The sequence below is a fragment of the Alnus glutinosa genome, chromosome 10, assembly GCF_958979055.1.
Source record: "Alnus glutinosa chromosome 10, dhAlnGlut1.1, whole genome shotgun sequence".
NCBI classification, from domain to species: domain Eukaryota; kingdom Viridiplantae; phylum Streptophyta; class Magnoliopsida; order Fagales; family Betulaceae; genus Alnus; species Alnus glutinosa.
In genome coordinates, this window is record NC_084895.1 from 19,531,379 (window position 1) to 19,547,635 (window position 16,257).

A 16,257-nucleotide genomic window follows, 5' to 3' on the forward strand; every position below is an offset into this window, starting at 1 on the left:
TTAACTTAACCATTTTATGGTTGAGGGTTACCTTACTGAGCATTTCTCGCTCACCCTTATTTTGTTTTGTTTTCAGGTTATGAACAGGGTGACCTAGGTGGCCAGAATGGGATCTAGGTTAGTGTTAGGATATTACATTTCATTTATCTTATCAAGTGCACCATCACAATAAATTTAGTTTTACTTTGGATTTTCATTTACTGTATCGAACATAATTATTCTTTTCGAATTACTCGTTTTCGCATTTATTAAAGCTTTGAGTTTACAATTATTTTTTTCTAGTAATTTATTTAATTCAACATATTAGCTAGGTTATCTGACAAACCTTATGAATCTTTGCGGCTTTGTGTAAGAAAATGGACGAACCTAACCCTAGCTGTTTGGGAGCGTTATAGTTTTGGTAGCAAAGCCACCTAGTAATGCCAGATCATGTGGTACTGGAGCACCGCATGACGTGGCCATGATGAGGACGTCATGGGTTTAAGGAGAGGAGTTTGTAATACCCCGGTCTCATATTGGGAAGAAATGAATAACTCACATAGAGTGAGTGATTTATAAAGATAATCATGGATACTAAGTCCCACATTGATTAGTTACTAGGTGAAACTGGACTTTATAAGGGATTCTAGGAAAGCTCCAAATTGACTAGTTCTTTTGGGGTGATAGCGCAGATGTGACTAGCGTTTTTCCCTAGGTCATTATAATATGTAACGCCCATAAACCGCTAGAGTTAGGTTCGTCCATTTTCTTACACAAAGCCGCAGAGATTCATAAGGTCTGCCAGATAACTTAGCTAATATGCTGAATTAAATAAATTACCCAAAATAATAATAATTTTAAACTCAGAGCTTCAATAAATGCGAAAACGAGTAATTAGAAAAGAATAATTATGTTCGATACAATAAATGAAAATCCAAAGTAAAACTAAATTTATTGTGTCAGTGCACTTGAAATGCAATATCTTAACGCTAACCTAGATCCCATTTCGGCCGCCTAGGTCACCCTGTTTATAACCTGAAAACAAAACAAAATAAGGGTGAGCAAGAAATACTTAGTATAGTAAGGTAACCCTCAACCATAAAATAGTTGAGTTAAATTCATTTTCTTCAAAATGATTATTAAACAAACTTGAGATTAAAAATTTTCATAATACAAAATATAAGTTTGGCATTTTTCGTAAAGCATAAAATTACTAGTTGATAAATAAAACTTCTCATATTTAGGGCCCATGTACACTATTACGCCAGTGTACTTAGGATTGCGCGGTATTTGTTGTGACTATGGCAGGTAACTGTGGTTGCAGGCTTGCACCGTCAGCTACTTAATTAAAGTGCACTTAGCATGACCTAGAGACGGATTACTACATTCTCAACGTCTTTCAGCGGGTGCGCTTCCATCTCAAGCAATGGTACCGAGCTTAATCCTCTGTGAATCTCTGGGGCCAAAATAATAGTCTCCTCCACACATGTGCTTCATTTATAAAAATCTTTTTCTTCTCATAAATTATTCTTATTCCTTTCACTATACTTGGTAACTCTTGAGGCAAAGTGTAGAAGGGTTTTTACACTCATCTTTTCATTAATTTCAAAAAGTAGTAACTTCCCGTCTCGGGAACCAAATAAGCAATTTATTACAATTAGAAAGTCCTTTATAACTAAAGCTTTTCTTAAAACCATTGATTTCAAGAATATCATTTCTACCAATGACTTTCATCTCAAAACTATTTTAAAACAATCATTCATGCATTAATGTAAATTTGAAATACATAACGAGAACAATTATTCGTAAATATGCTAGAATTAATGGATAAAATAATATGAAATAAAATAATTATAGAAGAAGTAGAGGATCCCTTACATCTCTGGACGCAGTACGCTGATGAAATATTTCGACAGCTAGCTAATCACCTTATACAGGTTTAAATAAATTAATACCTCATGCTAGTCACTGTACGACACACTGACATCACTAAGATTCATCTTGTCAACCTACTGAGAATGGATTCCCTAGGTACATTTAATGACATTACTTGAATAATACTTAAATCATTAAATGAGCATTAACACATTTTCTTTTATGGATATTAAAAAATACGATTCAATAAAAGCAATTGTCATAAGAAAGAATTCTTACTAAAATCATATAATTTTGATAATTTCAAGTATCACAAAACTATACGTCTATTCAAAATAATGTATTAAAAGACTCAATGATTTTTAAGCAATTTACAAGAACTTTCGAACCACTTGCATGAAATCTATTTTTTATTTATCTGTGGAGCAAATTTAAGACAACTAAAAATTTAATACAAACATGTCATGGAAGGACTAGTCACGGTTAGGGGCAAAGAAAAAGAAAGGAAATAAAAAAGAATAAATCAGACCAATCACTGATGCTACGGGTTTTTTTTTTTTTTTGAACAGAGACAATTATTATTGCTACTTCAAGAAGAATACATCCATATTGATCCTATGTGAATAGGATCTTAGGGACCCGGTTGTTCCCTAAAAACAATGTTACTAACACTCAATGGGGTGTCTTCCAGCCAATAAAGATCTATATTATTATGAGAGGCCATCTTTGCTAGATTATGAGCAGCCGTATTACAATCATGTGGAATAGCTTGAAAATTGGTTGACCGAAAATGGTGCATCTCCTGTTGAATGCTTTCAATAAAATGTCCCGCCTTTGAAAACAAAGGAGGGTCCGACAAAATTTCCTTGACCACTTGAGCTGCATCTCCTTCGACAATCACCTCCCAGAAACCAGCTTCTTTGCTGAATTGCATAGCTTGCAAAGCTGCCATTAAATCTGCCGTTTTTGGGTCAGTCTTCACCTGTTGCGTTATGCTCCTGGCTCCCATGCATAATCCTTTACTATCACGTGCTATGATGCCCTGACCAATCCATCCCTTATCCACATTTAAAGCTGCGTCCCAATTCACCTTAATCACACCATCTGGTGGAGGAATCCAGCTTGTTTGTTTTCTACTTTGTGCCTCCTCCCTTCCTGCAGAAAAGGACGACTCCTTTTCTTTGATGTTGCATCTTCTGAAATCCAAAAGTGACCTTGAAGCTTCATTATAGACTGTGTTGGGATGATCAAAACGCCTCTCGAATAACCATGCATTTCGACGTAACCAGATGCGTCTAGCAATGACTGCCATTAGCTCCAGTTCTTCCTTTGTACCACGTTCCACGCAATAAGCGAAAAGCCCTTTAAAATTGGTACCTGCATAACAATACTTTTGGAAAACAGATACAGAACTACCCCAAACGTCTCTGGCAGCTGGACAAAGCCACATTGCATGAAGGGCATCCTCATCTTCCATCTCACAACATGGGCAAGCTTTCATCTCAGTTACCTTCCTACGAACCAGGTTTACTCTTGTGGGTAGTAGCTCATTGCAAGCCCTCCAGATAAATAGCTTTGCCACATTAAGAATACCTAAGGCCTATACAAACTTCCAAAAATCTTCCTCCTTTCCTGTATACGAGCATTGACCCTCCTTTGATTCTTGCAAATCCATGCCCAGATGATATGCACTCCGAACAGAGAAATCACCGTTCGCTGAACATCCCCTGATGAGTTTATCCTCAGACTTCAAGGGGTTTAAAGGGATGCTTGAAATTACCTGAGCTTCCTCCTCCATGAATTCTGCTTGAATGAAGTCCACCTTCCATCTCATAGTATCCTGGTTTATTAAATCCGCCACCAGAGAATTTCCATTTAGCCTTTTTGGAACAGATTGAACAGAAAATGTTGAGGGGGTTGGCAACCATTTTTCACCCCAGACCTTGATCTTTCTTCCATCTCCAACCCTCCATACAAGGCCTTTGCATAAAAGATCCTTGGCATAGTAAATGCTTCTCCAAGCATAAGAAGGCTTAGCCCCCAGAGGTGAATCAAGAAAGGAGGAGTGGGGAAAATATTTTGCTTTAATGATGGTGGCTGCCACTGAATTAGGATCTTGCATGAGTCTCCAACCTTGTTTGGCAAGAATAGCTTTATTGAACATTACTAGATCTCGAAAACCAAGTCCCCCCTTATTTTTGGGTCTTCCCATTTTGGACCAGCTCATCCAATGAATCTTAGAGTTTTTTGACATGTGGCTCCACCAAAAATGTTGCATCATTTGGTTTAACTCTTTGCACAAACCAATAGGCAGCTGGAAGACCCCCATGCTGTACGTCGGGATCGCTTGCACCACTGCTTTTAATAACACCTCCTTCCCAGCTTGGGACAAAAATTTGGTCTTCCAATTGTCAAGCCTTCTAGAAACTTTACCAATTATGTCCTTGAAAGCAATTGTCCTGGATTTGCCTACAAAGGTGGGCAGCCCTAAGTAGGAATCAATTCTGTGAGCCTCTGACAAACCCAAAAACTCCAGAATTTCTTGCCTTCTTGCTTGGCTAGTATTCCTGCTGAAAAAAATAGAAGTCTTTGCCAAATTGAGTTTCTGGCCTGACCCCTTCTCATATATACCCAAAATTCGAATAATTCGTCTCCATTCCACTGCATTAGATCTACAAAAAAGCACACTGTCGTCAGCGAAAAAAAGGTGACTCAACCTGGGGCCCCTAAAAGAAGTGGGAACACCAGTTATGACACCGTTTCTTTCAGCCTTGAAAAGGAGGGCACTTAAAGATTCGGCACAAATGAGGAAAAGATAAGGAGAAATAGGATCTCCTTGTCTAATCCCTCTAGAAGGATTAATGTGCCCTACTGGGTTTCCATTGATAATCACTGAGTAGGAGACAGTCTTAATACAAGTCATCACCCACTTCACCCACTTTTCTGCAAACCCCATTCTAAGCATCGCCGCTTCCAGGAAAGACCACTCCACTCGATCATAGGCCTTGCTCATATCTAGTTTGATTCCCATGTAACCCTCCTTACTCCACATCCTTGTCTGCATTGTATGCATAGTCTCATATGCAGCTAGGATGTTATCAGTAATTAATCTCCCCGGAATAAAAGCACTCTGAGTAGGTGAAATGATGGCAGGGAGAATTGATTTTAGCCTATTTGCCAACACCTTAGAAAGCACTTTATAAATAACATTACAGAGACTAATTGGACGGAACTCAGAGACAATGCGAGGGTTAGCAACTTTAGGGATTAAGGCTATGCGGGTGATATTAATACTGGAATCCAGCATTCCAGTGTTAAAAAAATGAGTAATTGCTTGACAAACCTCCTTGTGGACCAGCCCCCAATTTTGTTGATAAAAACATGCACTAAATCCATCTGGGCCAGGGGCTTTAAGAGGAGGCATTTGATGCAATGCCCTGGATATCTCCTCCACAGTAACTACCGCCACCAGGTCATCATTCATGGCATCCGTTACCTTTTTGTCCAAGGCTTGGATGCACTGATCCACATCAAGCTGAGGTCCCCCCTTAAAAAGCTCTCGGAAATAAGAGACAAAAGCCTCTTCAATCGCCTCCTTGGTTGTACACCTCTGACCACTGATGTCTTGTATTTCTAAAATTCTGCTTCGACGATTCTTTTGGGTGGCTGCAGCATGGAAATACTTAGAATTACGATCTCCATGCTGCAACCAGTTAACCTTTGCTCGTTGTTGCCATTTGAGTTCTTCCTGTTCCAACAAAATATCCAGCTCCTCCACTATTTGTCTTTCCTCGTCCATTTGTACCCCGTTGTCATGTAACTGGATAACTTTGAGCTCCTGTTCTTTTCTTTTTATTTTATCCTCCACTGCATCTGCATTCTTCCTCACCCACTTCTTCAGAGACTTTTTGCAGCCCGACAATTTTCCTTGAAAAATATTCCATGGGTTAATAGATGGTTGTTTGGCCCTCCATACCTGTTTGATGAGTTGGTGAGACTCCCTGTGTTTACCCCAGCAGGCTTCGTATCTGAACCTCCTGCACTTGCTCCACTTGACATCCCTCGAGTTCGAGAACGACACCAATAAGGGGTGATGATCTGATTTACTCCGTGGAAGCACATTAACTTCCACTACATTAAACAAATTCGTCCATTCCCTGTTCGCCACCGCTCTGTCCAGTCTCTCCCGAGTTAAGTCCACTCCACTTCTACCATTACACCATGTAAACCTTGGCCCTGAAAAACCCAAGTCTGAGAGGTGACTGTCCTCCAGAGCATTTCTGAAAGCTTGCATTTGACTTGAAGATCTATACGATGAACTTGACTTTTCTGATAACGACACGATTTCGTTGAAATCTCCAACACATAGCCAAGGTTCCGGATCCATTGAGGACAGAAATCGTAGAAGACTCCAAGACTCTGATCTATTTGTGGCTTCTGGGTTGCCGTAGAACCCTGTAAATTTCCACTCCTTGCCATTGTTCCCGTTCTTTACAATTGCATTAATGTGTCTTTTACTGTAGTTTTGCACTTGAATATTATTCTCAGACTTCCACATCAACGCTAGACCTCCGCTTCGGCCATGGCAGTCCACTACAAACAGACCATCCAATCTCAATTTAACTCTCACATACTCCATTGACTGACTTACGAGCTTGGTTTCCATTAAGAAAACCACATCAGGCTTCTTTTTCCGCACCAATCGGCGGAGGATTCGAACTGATCGGGGGTTCCCAAGCCCCCGACAGTTCCAGCTCAAAACATTTATTGGGCTGGCCGGGGCTGTGCCACAGTCCCTGCCTTTTCTGCTGATTCTTCAGAGATTAAAGTGACATTTTTCCTACCTTTTTTCGGCTTCGGTGAAACACCCTCCTCGTCCAACGTCTCATCCTTCCTCTTCCCTTCCGGGCTCCCCCCGTCAATGGGCTTTTTTGGGGGAAGCATCCCCTGTCTGGCCCGCTTCTTCCACGAGGTGGTTGAAACCCGAGCTTCCCGTTTACTGCCTCCATGGACAATAAGGGAAAGAAACAAAATCCAAATCAATGTTAAGACTTTACTGTGCTGTGATTTTTTCCGTTTAGTTAAATATGAAGGGTATAGTTGTTTTTTTACATTTTTATAAAATGTGAAAAAATAACTATATCCTATTTTTATACTAAATGGAAAAGATCCAAATTTCGCTGTAAGAGAGGGTAGAGAAAGAGAAGGAAAAAAATAATGATTCTTAAACCAACCATGACAGGCCGAGCATGGATGCTGCAGAGGGGAGCTATACAGTCATACTAACAATTGGAGTAAAATCACGTAAAAAGAAAAGACAATGCTAAAAGGTGAAAAGGCAAGCCATAAGATGGGAGGCTTGTAAAATAAATAAATAATTAAAAAAATAATAATAAGGAAAAGAAGATATTAATATCACGGACTTTAAGAGGAGGCACAAAAGTTAAAGGCCAAGCACATATGACATATATTGTAGGTCTATCAATAAATAAAAAGAAAAGACAAGAAAAACAAAAGTAAGTAACATTCACATAGCTGGGTGTTAAGCGGGTAAAAGAGAATAGAAAAGATACACGTGACAACTGCTATGATTACACCCGAAAAAACAAAAAAAACAAAAAAGAGAAAGACAAGAACACTTCCTTAACGGCAGGGAACCAAAATTCTGTGAAAAAAAAGACAAAGGCGTGCGGCTGAGAAAATGAATAGCAAGGGGGTGACGACACTTGGTACAAATATATATGGGTAGGGTTTCATGTTTTTTTTTTTTTTTTGAGAGAAGGAATCGGCTGCTAGGGTTTTTAAATACAAAATAAAATATTAAATAAAAAAAATGTCATTTAAATCGATGTAAAATTTACTAAATTTAAAATCAGATATTTAAAAATATAGCAACGGATATTTAATAAACCATAAAATATATATATATATATAAAATCAGGTGTTTTAACCCCCTTTTTTTTTTTTTTTTTTTTTTTTTTTTTTTTTTTTTTTTAAGTCATCCATTCTCATAGATAGTAAAAGACCATTTTACCCTTGAAAAGGAGTCAGGATTATTACATTTGACCAATTCCGTTAAGTATTACGTTTGCGCCAATAAAATGACTATACGTTTTATCTTAATAAAAAAAATATAAATAAATAAAACACAAAAAAAAAAAAAAAAAAACAATTTTTTTTAGAAGAAAAAAAAAATGAAAGGGGTACATATACTGAAAGTGGAGAGAATCTACAACCTCCCCCAACTATTCAGCCAGTGCGGTGGGTTACCCCATAGGATTAATCAAAGTGAAATAGGATTCAACAATTGACAAGAAACTAGGACGAGTTGGTTTTGGGACCATTGCTAGGGCCAACGAAGGGAATGTGTTGGCCGCTCGGAGCACTACCCATTCTATTAGTATTGACCCCATAATAACCGTAGCGTGGGCAGCTCTTCATGCGATTATATTCATTAAGGAAATGGGGACATTTGACATTATTCTTGAAGGCGATGCACATCAGGTTATTAATTAACGAGATCAATTCAGAACGTCAGAGTCTCAATAGATTTGGGCACTTCATAGAGGACATCCGATTTGAAGTATGTTCTTTGAGGTCTTCTCAAATGATTTATGTGAGGAAAAAAAGCAAATTCAGCAGCTCATTTTATAGTTCGAGCGGCTATAACTCTTGTCATAGATAGTATATGATTTTAAAAAATTCTGTCCAGTATCTGTGACATTGTTCCTAAGGAATATATTGTCTTTCAATGTTAACCCATTCGGTTTTTCTTTTATCAATAAAGATTTCAAATTTGTTAAAAAAAGAAAAAAGATATTGCATTTATTTATTTATTTCAAAAATGTAATTTTCTTTTACTTTTTTCAAAAATGAAAGTCGTGCTAGTACCTTGCCTCGTCTCATTGTAAATTTTCTGAACCAACACATCATCAATCTCTCAGCCCAAACCAAAATCTACCGTACAAAGGCCGGAAAAAGTCGTAGGATGCGACGCCGTTTACCGACACGTTTCGGTGTTGTTATTGCTTTGCCGTCAAGGAAAGGAAACCCCCTCTCTCTAGGAATATGAATGAAGCAGTCATTCTCTCTAAAATTGTCCCATTTCGTTGATGCGCAATTGGGTATCTTCTTTTTCAGGTATTATTACCGTATTACCATCTACAAATTCTACAAATTCTCCAAAATTGAGTGCGTTATTGCTAAAATTGTTTGTAAATATGTGAATGTTTACCCAAAATCTATTTTCTTTCGTTTTTTTTTTTTTTTAGTTGATGTTGTTTTTGTAATCGAGTTAGAAATTGGTTCCAATGAGGGAAGCCATAAACGGTGAACGGGGAGAGCCAAGCGCACCGTTAGTTGTAAGTATTACCGTCTCAAACTTTTCTATACGATTACGATCGTTAATTTCAAGAATTTCGTAAAAATTCTCATCCTCGCAAATTTTGTTATTTGGGAAGTTCTTATAATAGTATTTAAATTTGGGTGTAATTTAGGATCTTTGTTTGGTCGTGTTGAATTGTGCTTTAGATTTTGAAATCAGATGGAATTGTGAGGGGACCTTATGGGGAAATCTTGGAAAATGGGCCTTGAATCCGGGATTTTTCATTTCCTTGGAGTTTATTTTCAATTCCTTCAGTGTTACTTTGTAAATATTCGTGGTTTCAGAATTATGCAGAAAAAGTTTGTTAATGTGGCATTTTTCTTGTAGAGAACCCTTGGTTTTTCAGGGACCCTCAATATTGCTTTGCTTTTCACTGAATTTGTAGCTAGGTGAATCGGGATGAGTAAAAATATATTCGCTATTTGTTAGATTGGAGAATAAGGTGCCACCGAAGGGTTTAATTAGTGGGAAAATCATGCTTTAGTAAGATGTGTGACTTCGCTGCCTTTTATGAGAATTGGGTAGTTAATCTTTTAGTTTGGCCGGTCTTGAAGGAGAATTTGGGAAAGATGGTTCTGCTTACAGTAGAGAGGTTAGAATTTGTTTAGGATTAAGTGTCTGCATTTTAAAGAAAAACATTTGTTTTTAGAATAATAGAGGAGCATGTGAATTTTTTCCAGCTTGGTTTATTGGTTTCAACTTGTACCACACAAAATTTTGCATCTTAAATACTGTAATGCAGGCCATGACAGAACTCATGGGTTTCACAGCCTTTATTACCTGTTCCATTTTGGAGCCCTCCCAGGGGTAGGCAATCTCACTTTTCCAAATATGCTCTAATGATCAAGGATGATGTTAGTTCTTTGCTGCATATTCATTGAGATGATGCAGCTATTCTAGAATATTTATGGTTCTTATTGGTTCCTTCATTGTTGTGGTGTATATTTTGGTAAATAAAAGAAAATATAATTGTAGCTGTAACTAATAAGTTTCTTCTCATTATCAGATTCAGATATTGCTACAAGGTTTTTTTTTTTTTTTTTTTTTTTAAAAAATTTTATTCAATATATAGTGATTGGGTAGCTTTACAATCATATAATGGTGCCTATAACGGCTTCCATCTTTCAGGCACCAAATGATGATTTGAGAAATAATGGTCTCATTCCCCAGCTGTTTACCTCTGTACCATCACTCAATGAAGCTGCCTCTTATCTTGCACAAACAACTTCTTTGTTTACCGGCTGTTTCTCTGATTCTTCTGGTAAGCTTCCTCTCGCATATGCATATTTATCATCTCCTTTCATTGCATTTTTATGTTGACATTTTAAAGAAATTTCCATAATGAGAGGCAAAAAGGTTTCCCCCATCACACCCTAAAAAAAAAAAAAGGGGTGATGCATTTGACATTATAGTCCTATTTCTTGGTCGAGGAGTGCTGCAATTTGGAAGATGGTGCCGGTTTGCATGTTTTGATGTTTATGGAAGGAACGAAATAATAGGTGTTTCGAGGACTTGGAGAGGTCTTTGGAGGATATTTTAGCTTCGTTCTTTCATACTTTGTATCTTTAGACTGTAGCTTTTGTGTCCTCATTGTCGCTTAGTTTTGTCGATTTTCTTGTTTGTTTTTCTCTTTCTAGTTAGGTATTTCCTTTTGTATACTGTATTTAGAGGCGCCTTACGCTTTTAATAAGACTGTTTATTACTTATCAAAAGAAAAAAAGTCCTATTACTTGTCCTATGTCTTTAAACATGAGAATGTAAAAGCTGTGCACATTAATTGAGCTGCTTTGAATGTATATTTAGATTTTTAGAACTGAACTTCTTAGGTAGACACATAGGCTGATTTAGCAATATGTAAGTTTTGTTAGAAGATGTCAGAAAGGAATTGAAGGTTTGAACTTATTTGTTAGACATCTTCTTTCAATGTTTCTATTCTGTTTAATGTTGGATTTGAATATGATATAGGTTCAGTACAACAACAATTTAATGGAACGAATCCTTTGAACAATGTCCATAATCTCATTTATGTAAAGAATTCAAAAGGCATCATATTTTTTTGCTTTGCTCAGACCTTTAGCTGCCTGATTGCAACTTTGTTCTTTTTAATTATCAGCTGTTGCAATTATATGATGGTTATATAATTTCCCTGAATAAACATTGAATTTGGATTTCTTCAATTACATACTTCTGTTATTTTTGCAGTAGAACCCTCCTATAGAGATTCTGGGAATTCCATTTTACATGCACAGGAATTAGTAACGTTTTCTTCTGGAGAAACTGGGGGTTCTGTAGCTACCACTAATGATCACTCCTCTTCAAGTGGAAGCCATCCAAAACATGCTGTATTGTCTAATGCTTCAACTGCTGCTCCTCTAAACGGCGAAATAACAACAACCTCAGAGGGAGAGTCATCTCAAGATGCTAGTGGACATGTAGAATCAAATCATACTGAACAAAGTGGAATTTCAATGTTTAAAAGGTATCAATTCTTTACATACCAAGTATGAAGATCTTTAATCCTTGCGTTAGTTTTAAAAAAAGTCAGAATGTAATTTTATATATTGAGTACATATATAAAAATATTGTATATAAGGAAAACTAGAACTCTTTTTAACTTATCAAAAAAAAAAAAAATTGAGTACATTTACTTGAACAAAGCATGAACTTAATTGAAGTAATCCTTCATCTTGGAAAGTTTCATATGCTCGAACACTTCTTTCAATTTTCTTAGTTGGTAATGGTCCACTTGATTTGATCCAAATCAATTTTTGGCATTTCTTGTGGATCCTGAATCCTAATGACCTTTTATGTGTGTTATAATATTTTTAGTAGTTACTTGAAAACATGTAATTATAGGGGAACTAAATTTGTGATAAGAAAACTTATTGTTACTCACTCTATCCAAATATAGATGTTTTAGTTCTAAATGGCACAATTATTAATGAAAAGTAGAAAGCTTCCTAAAATGTTTTTCATTTTGTTTTAGAGCACTAACAACAGCTTCTCTTAGATTTTCCCTGAATGTAGGGAATTAAACTACTTTTGCATTCCTATTCAAATAAACTCTACAATAACTTCCTTTATCATTTCTCTATACCATTTAAATATTATTTAAATTAAATGCTAAGGGAAAGAGAGAGGAAAGAAAAAGTTTTTTTATATTAAAATAATGTTAGGGGAACACTTTTGCTTTCCTAGATTTAGGGTATATCTTTTGGTTCCCTTGGTGTTCCCTTAGTTTAGGGAACAAGAGAATCTGTTTCAGAGGGTTTTTTTAGGAGTTTTCTCTACATCTAGGGAAGTGAATGTGTTTTAGGGAAGTTGCTGCTAGTGCTCTTAGGGGTGGGCATGCCTTTTAATGGAATCATATTTACTATTTTGAATAAAATGAGAATAGTTTGGAAAATTTTAAACTGTTTCTACTTTTTGAAAGTAGACGTATAGTTGGGATGTCCTAAAAGGCAAGCTAAAGCTAGACATCTCAATTGGGATGCAGAAGAAAAAAAAGGGGTGGGGGGGGGAGAGTAGCTTGTCTTTAGTTCAATAGTCATCTCCCCCCTCTTCTGGTCGTGATACCAGTAAGATAGCAGAAGATTGTTTTAGTTCCTTGGTTCCTGTGATATACGTTCCCTTGATATTCCCTCGCACATTCATGGAAAATTCTACTCAAGGCTTTTTGATGTTGGTTAATTAATAATGGTTATGCTTATTTCAGCCTTATTGACCGGGCACGGCGGACGGTTCGTGGGTCTGCAGATGATATAGGTTGGCTACAACGTGCTTCAGGAATGCCACCAGTTGAAGATGGAACTGGAAGATTCATGGAAATTCTTGACAATATCCGGTAGAGTTTGCTGCTTTTCAATTTTCACATGCCTACACCTGTCTTGCATGTTGATGCTGTTGTTAAATTAGTTGTTTCAACATTTGTCAGGCATGGTCTTCACAAGTTGCCAAACTCGATGGTGTATTTGCTGGTTCCAGGTAGCATTTGCAATTGTTCTCTTATAAGGGTTGACTGAACCACCCCTCAGCCATGGGGTTTAGAGTTTTTGGAAGGTGGTAGTTTTGTGCTCATCAGTTTGGTTGATTTTGCAATTGGCAGGTCTTTTCAGCAACCATGGACCACTATATTTTGTTAACACAAAGAATAGTTTCTCAAAGATGGGTCTGGCCTGTCATATTGCCAAGATTCACAGCGAGGTAAATGGTTATGATTAACTCGTCTGCACCTTCATGTTACTTGAATTCTTTACTAAACATTGAGCAATTACAAATCAGGCTTCAGTTGAGAAAAATGCCAGAGAGATAAAAGATTACATTGAGGAAATCTATTGGGGTTCCAGAAAACGTGTTTTGCTTCTTGGACATAGCAAAGGGGGAGTAGATGCAGCAGCTGCTTTATCACTTTATTGGTCTGATTTGAAAGATAAGGTTGCTGGATTAGCATTGGCACAGAGTCCCTATGGTGGCAGCCCCATAGCTTCGGATATCTTGCGAGAAGGACAGCTTGGGGATTATGTTAATATACGGAAACTTATGGAGATTCTGATCTGTAAAGTGATTAAGGTGAGTTGGTGCTTTATTGGTATCTAAGTTTTCTGTATAGGAAATACACGGACTGCATAAAATACAGATAAAGAATTTTGGTGGGCTACTAATTCAGTAGGAAAGAGTTGCCTGCTTCAGTGAAAACCGCTCCTGGTACAGAAAGGGTAGGATGTTATAGTCTTTGATTCAGCAGAATTTATGCTATTGGTAGAAAGGCATGGCAAGCTGTGGCGTTGTTGAATTTGAGTCTAAATGGAGTTTGATTCACTTTTCAAATGAGTCTGCTTTACATTGTGTGTAGTAAGAGATGAATAATTTTGTTAATGGTATTGTGAAGGGTTAATATGTAATAGTTATGATTTGTGATAAATATAACATATCATCTGCTATTGTGAAGGGTGACATGCAAGCTTTGGAGGATTTGACTTATGAGAAGAGGAGAGAATTTTTGACAAAACATCAATTGCCAAGAGAACTCCCTGTGGTTTCATTCCACACAGAAGCTGGCATTTCTCCTGCCGTTTTAGCCACATTATCTCATGTTGCGCATGCTGAGCTCCCTGTGGTTGCAGCTCAACCTGCCAAACTCCCAGTGGTAATGCCCCTTGGTGCTGCAATGGCTGCATGTGCCCAGCTGCTGCAAATCAGGTACAGTGAGAAGAGCGATGGGCTTGTCACATGTCGTGATGCAGAAGTCCCCGGATCAATTGTCGTGCGGCCGAGACGTAAATTGGACCATGCTTGGATGGTGTATTCATCTTTGAACGATGACCCATCTGAAGCAGATGCCTCCCAAGTGTGTGAGGCTCTTTTGACGTTACTGGTGGAGGTTGGGCAGAAGAGGAGGCATGAGCTTTCAATGAAAGATGAATGAGGGCAGTGAGGTTGGTTTTTCATCTCATTGTCATGAAGAAGTTGTTGTAATGATGTATCCTTCTTCTTTTCTTAATTGTTTTTACTCTCTCTTCTCATTCTAACTGAACAGGCTTAGAGTCTCGGATTTGGCTTAGGTGCTATTAAAAAAAACTGCAGAATTTTTTTTTTTTTTTTGTATTTTTTTCAAGGGTCTAGATTTAATTTTAAGTTTTTCTTAAGAAAAAACGAGTAGAATTAAATCTATACCGTTGAAAAAATTACCGAAAATTTTGAAGTTTTTTTTTTTTTAAAGCACCTAAGCAAATCGATGAGGCTGATATTTGTTTGTACAGATATGACTAGGACTAAATTAAAAAATATATATATATATATATATATATATATATATATATGACTAGGACTACACGAGTCAACTTGTAGAAACGGAAACGTGTTGCAATCAAACCCCTCTTCTCCAATCAAACTGGAAGAGCTTTCATCACTGAAGTGTGGAAGTGGTCTTTTTCCTAATCTATTTAAAAATAAAGTGAAGTTGATGGGAAAATAAGCTAGTAAATGTATAGAGGCAATTAAAAAAGCAAACAAATGAAAATGACCAAGACAAAACTAATAAAAGCAAGAAAACTTTGTCCACTGGGAATAGGATTTTTTTCATTTCAAATAAAAGAATTTATTTTACGATGTAGATTTTATTTCGTTGTATTTAATAATGTATACAGTGTCACGTTATTTTTATAACACATAATTTGGACTATTATGAAATAGATAATCTCCATGGTTTTGGTTGGGGTAGACCTTTAAATATATGTTAACCTTGAATAACTCAATACTAATTAAAATATTTTCCTTCAAAAAGAGGAATTGAGCATGAGTTTGCAAATGAATGGTTGATGGAATCGTGGCAATCCTTTTGAGTTGACTGAAATTGCTAATATTCATTGCCTTTTTGTTTTTTTTTTTTTTTTTTGTTTTTAGGGAAAAAGTGAAAATGACTGTATAGAAAATTAACATTAAATTTAATTATTATGCCAACTACCATGAAAATTCTTCATGGGCAGACAAAAATAAATGGAACTCTTTTTTTTTTTTGAAAAGAAAAAATGCTTTAAAAGTATTGATTTATCAGATTTCAGTCTATAAATGCACAAATATTAAAACTTACCCACGCAATCAAAAAATATTTTTTTGGAGGGGGTAAAAAATTAATTAAGGTAGGTTATTCATTAAAAAAAATGTATTTTTTTTTTTAAAAAAAATTATAAAATTTTGGAGAGCGGAACGCGGTTTGCCTTGCACCCAATCCCAATCGAAAACACAGTGACCACGCATAGCTTCAACATGCTGCAATGGCCAATAGAAACTAATACTCCGTTTGTTTCGATGTAAAATAGTTTCAAAAAAGTCATTTTTTAGAAAAATATTTTTTGCTGAAAGTATTTTTCAGTATTTGGCGCGTACAGAAAATCACATTTAATCATATTAACTTATAAAAACCAATTTTTATTTACAACATATAAATATTAGTGTAAAATAATATAAAAATTCGGCGACAGTGACCGGACGTTGTCGGATTCCGACACCGATTAGATTCC

General features: G+C 36.6%; 2 protein-coding genes across 3 annotated transcripts; one reads left to right on the top strand and one right to left on the bottom strand.

The window, feature by feature from the left end:
• Positions 1 to 2,485: 2,485 nt before the first annotated feature.
• On the bottom strand, positions 2,486 to 3,355 carry LOC133879138 (uncharacterized). Its single transcript, XM_062317682.1, has one exon. It carries the CDS (start codon positions 3,353 to 3,355, stop codon positions 2,486 to 2,488), a length of 870 nt encoding a protein of 289 aa, XP_062173666.1.
• A 5,395-nt stretch (positions 3,356 to 8,750) lies between these two features.
• Positions 8,751 to 14,798, top strand: LOC133880676 (uncharacterized). Of its 2 annotated transcripts, none has more exons than XM_062319659.1 (9): positions 8,751 to 8,994; positions 9,126 to 9,215; positions 10,367 to 10,499; positions 11,441 to 11,717; positions 12,954 to 13,082; positions 13,173 to 13,222; positions 13,344 to 13,441; positions 13,520 to 13,807; positions 14,187 to 14,798. In XM_062319659.1, the coding sequence occupies exons 2-9, from the start codon at positions 9,165 to 9,167 to the stop codon at positions 14,661 to 14,663; spliced, it is 1,503 nt and encodes a 500-aa protein (XP_062175643.1). In that variant the 5' UTR covers positions 8,751 to 8,994; positions 9,126 to 9,164; the 3' UTR covers positions 14,664 to 14,798. The 2 variants fall into 2 exon arrangements, with proteins under 2 accessions (XP_062175643.1, XP_062175644.1); XM_062319660.1 differs by having other exon boundaries at positions 9,153 to 9,215.
• The last annotated feature ends 1,459 nt before the right edge of the window (positions 14,799 to 16,257 follow it).

What these genes read in the sequence shown, in the direction of transcription:
- LOC133880676 (XM_062319659.1), top strand. Translation starts at nt 9,165, where the DNA reads ATGAGGGAAGCCATAAACGGTGAACGGGGAGAGCCAAGCGCACCGTTA. An exon ending in GAAATTCTTGACAATATCCG is followed by an intron (nt 13,083 to 13,172) that starts GTAGAGTTTGCT and finishes AACATTTGTCAG; the next exon opens with GCATGGTCTTCACAAGTTGC. An exon ending in TTGCCAAGATTCACAGCGAG is followed by an intron (nt 13,442 to 13,519) that starts GTAAATGGTTAT and finishes ATTACAAATCAG; the next exon opens with GCTTCAGTTGAGAAAAATGC.
- LOC133879138 (XM_062317682.1), bottom strand. Translation starts at nt 3,355, where the DNA reads ATGAAAGCTTGCCCATGTTGTGAGATGGAAGATGAGGATGCCCTTCAT.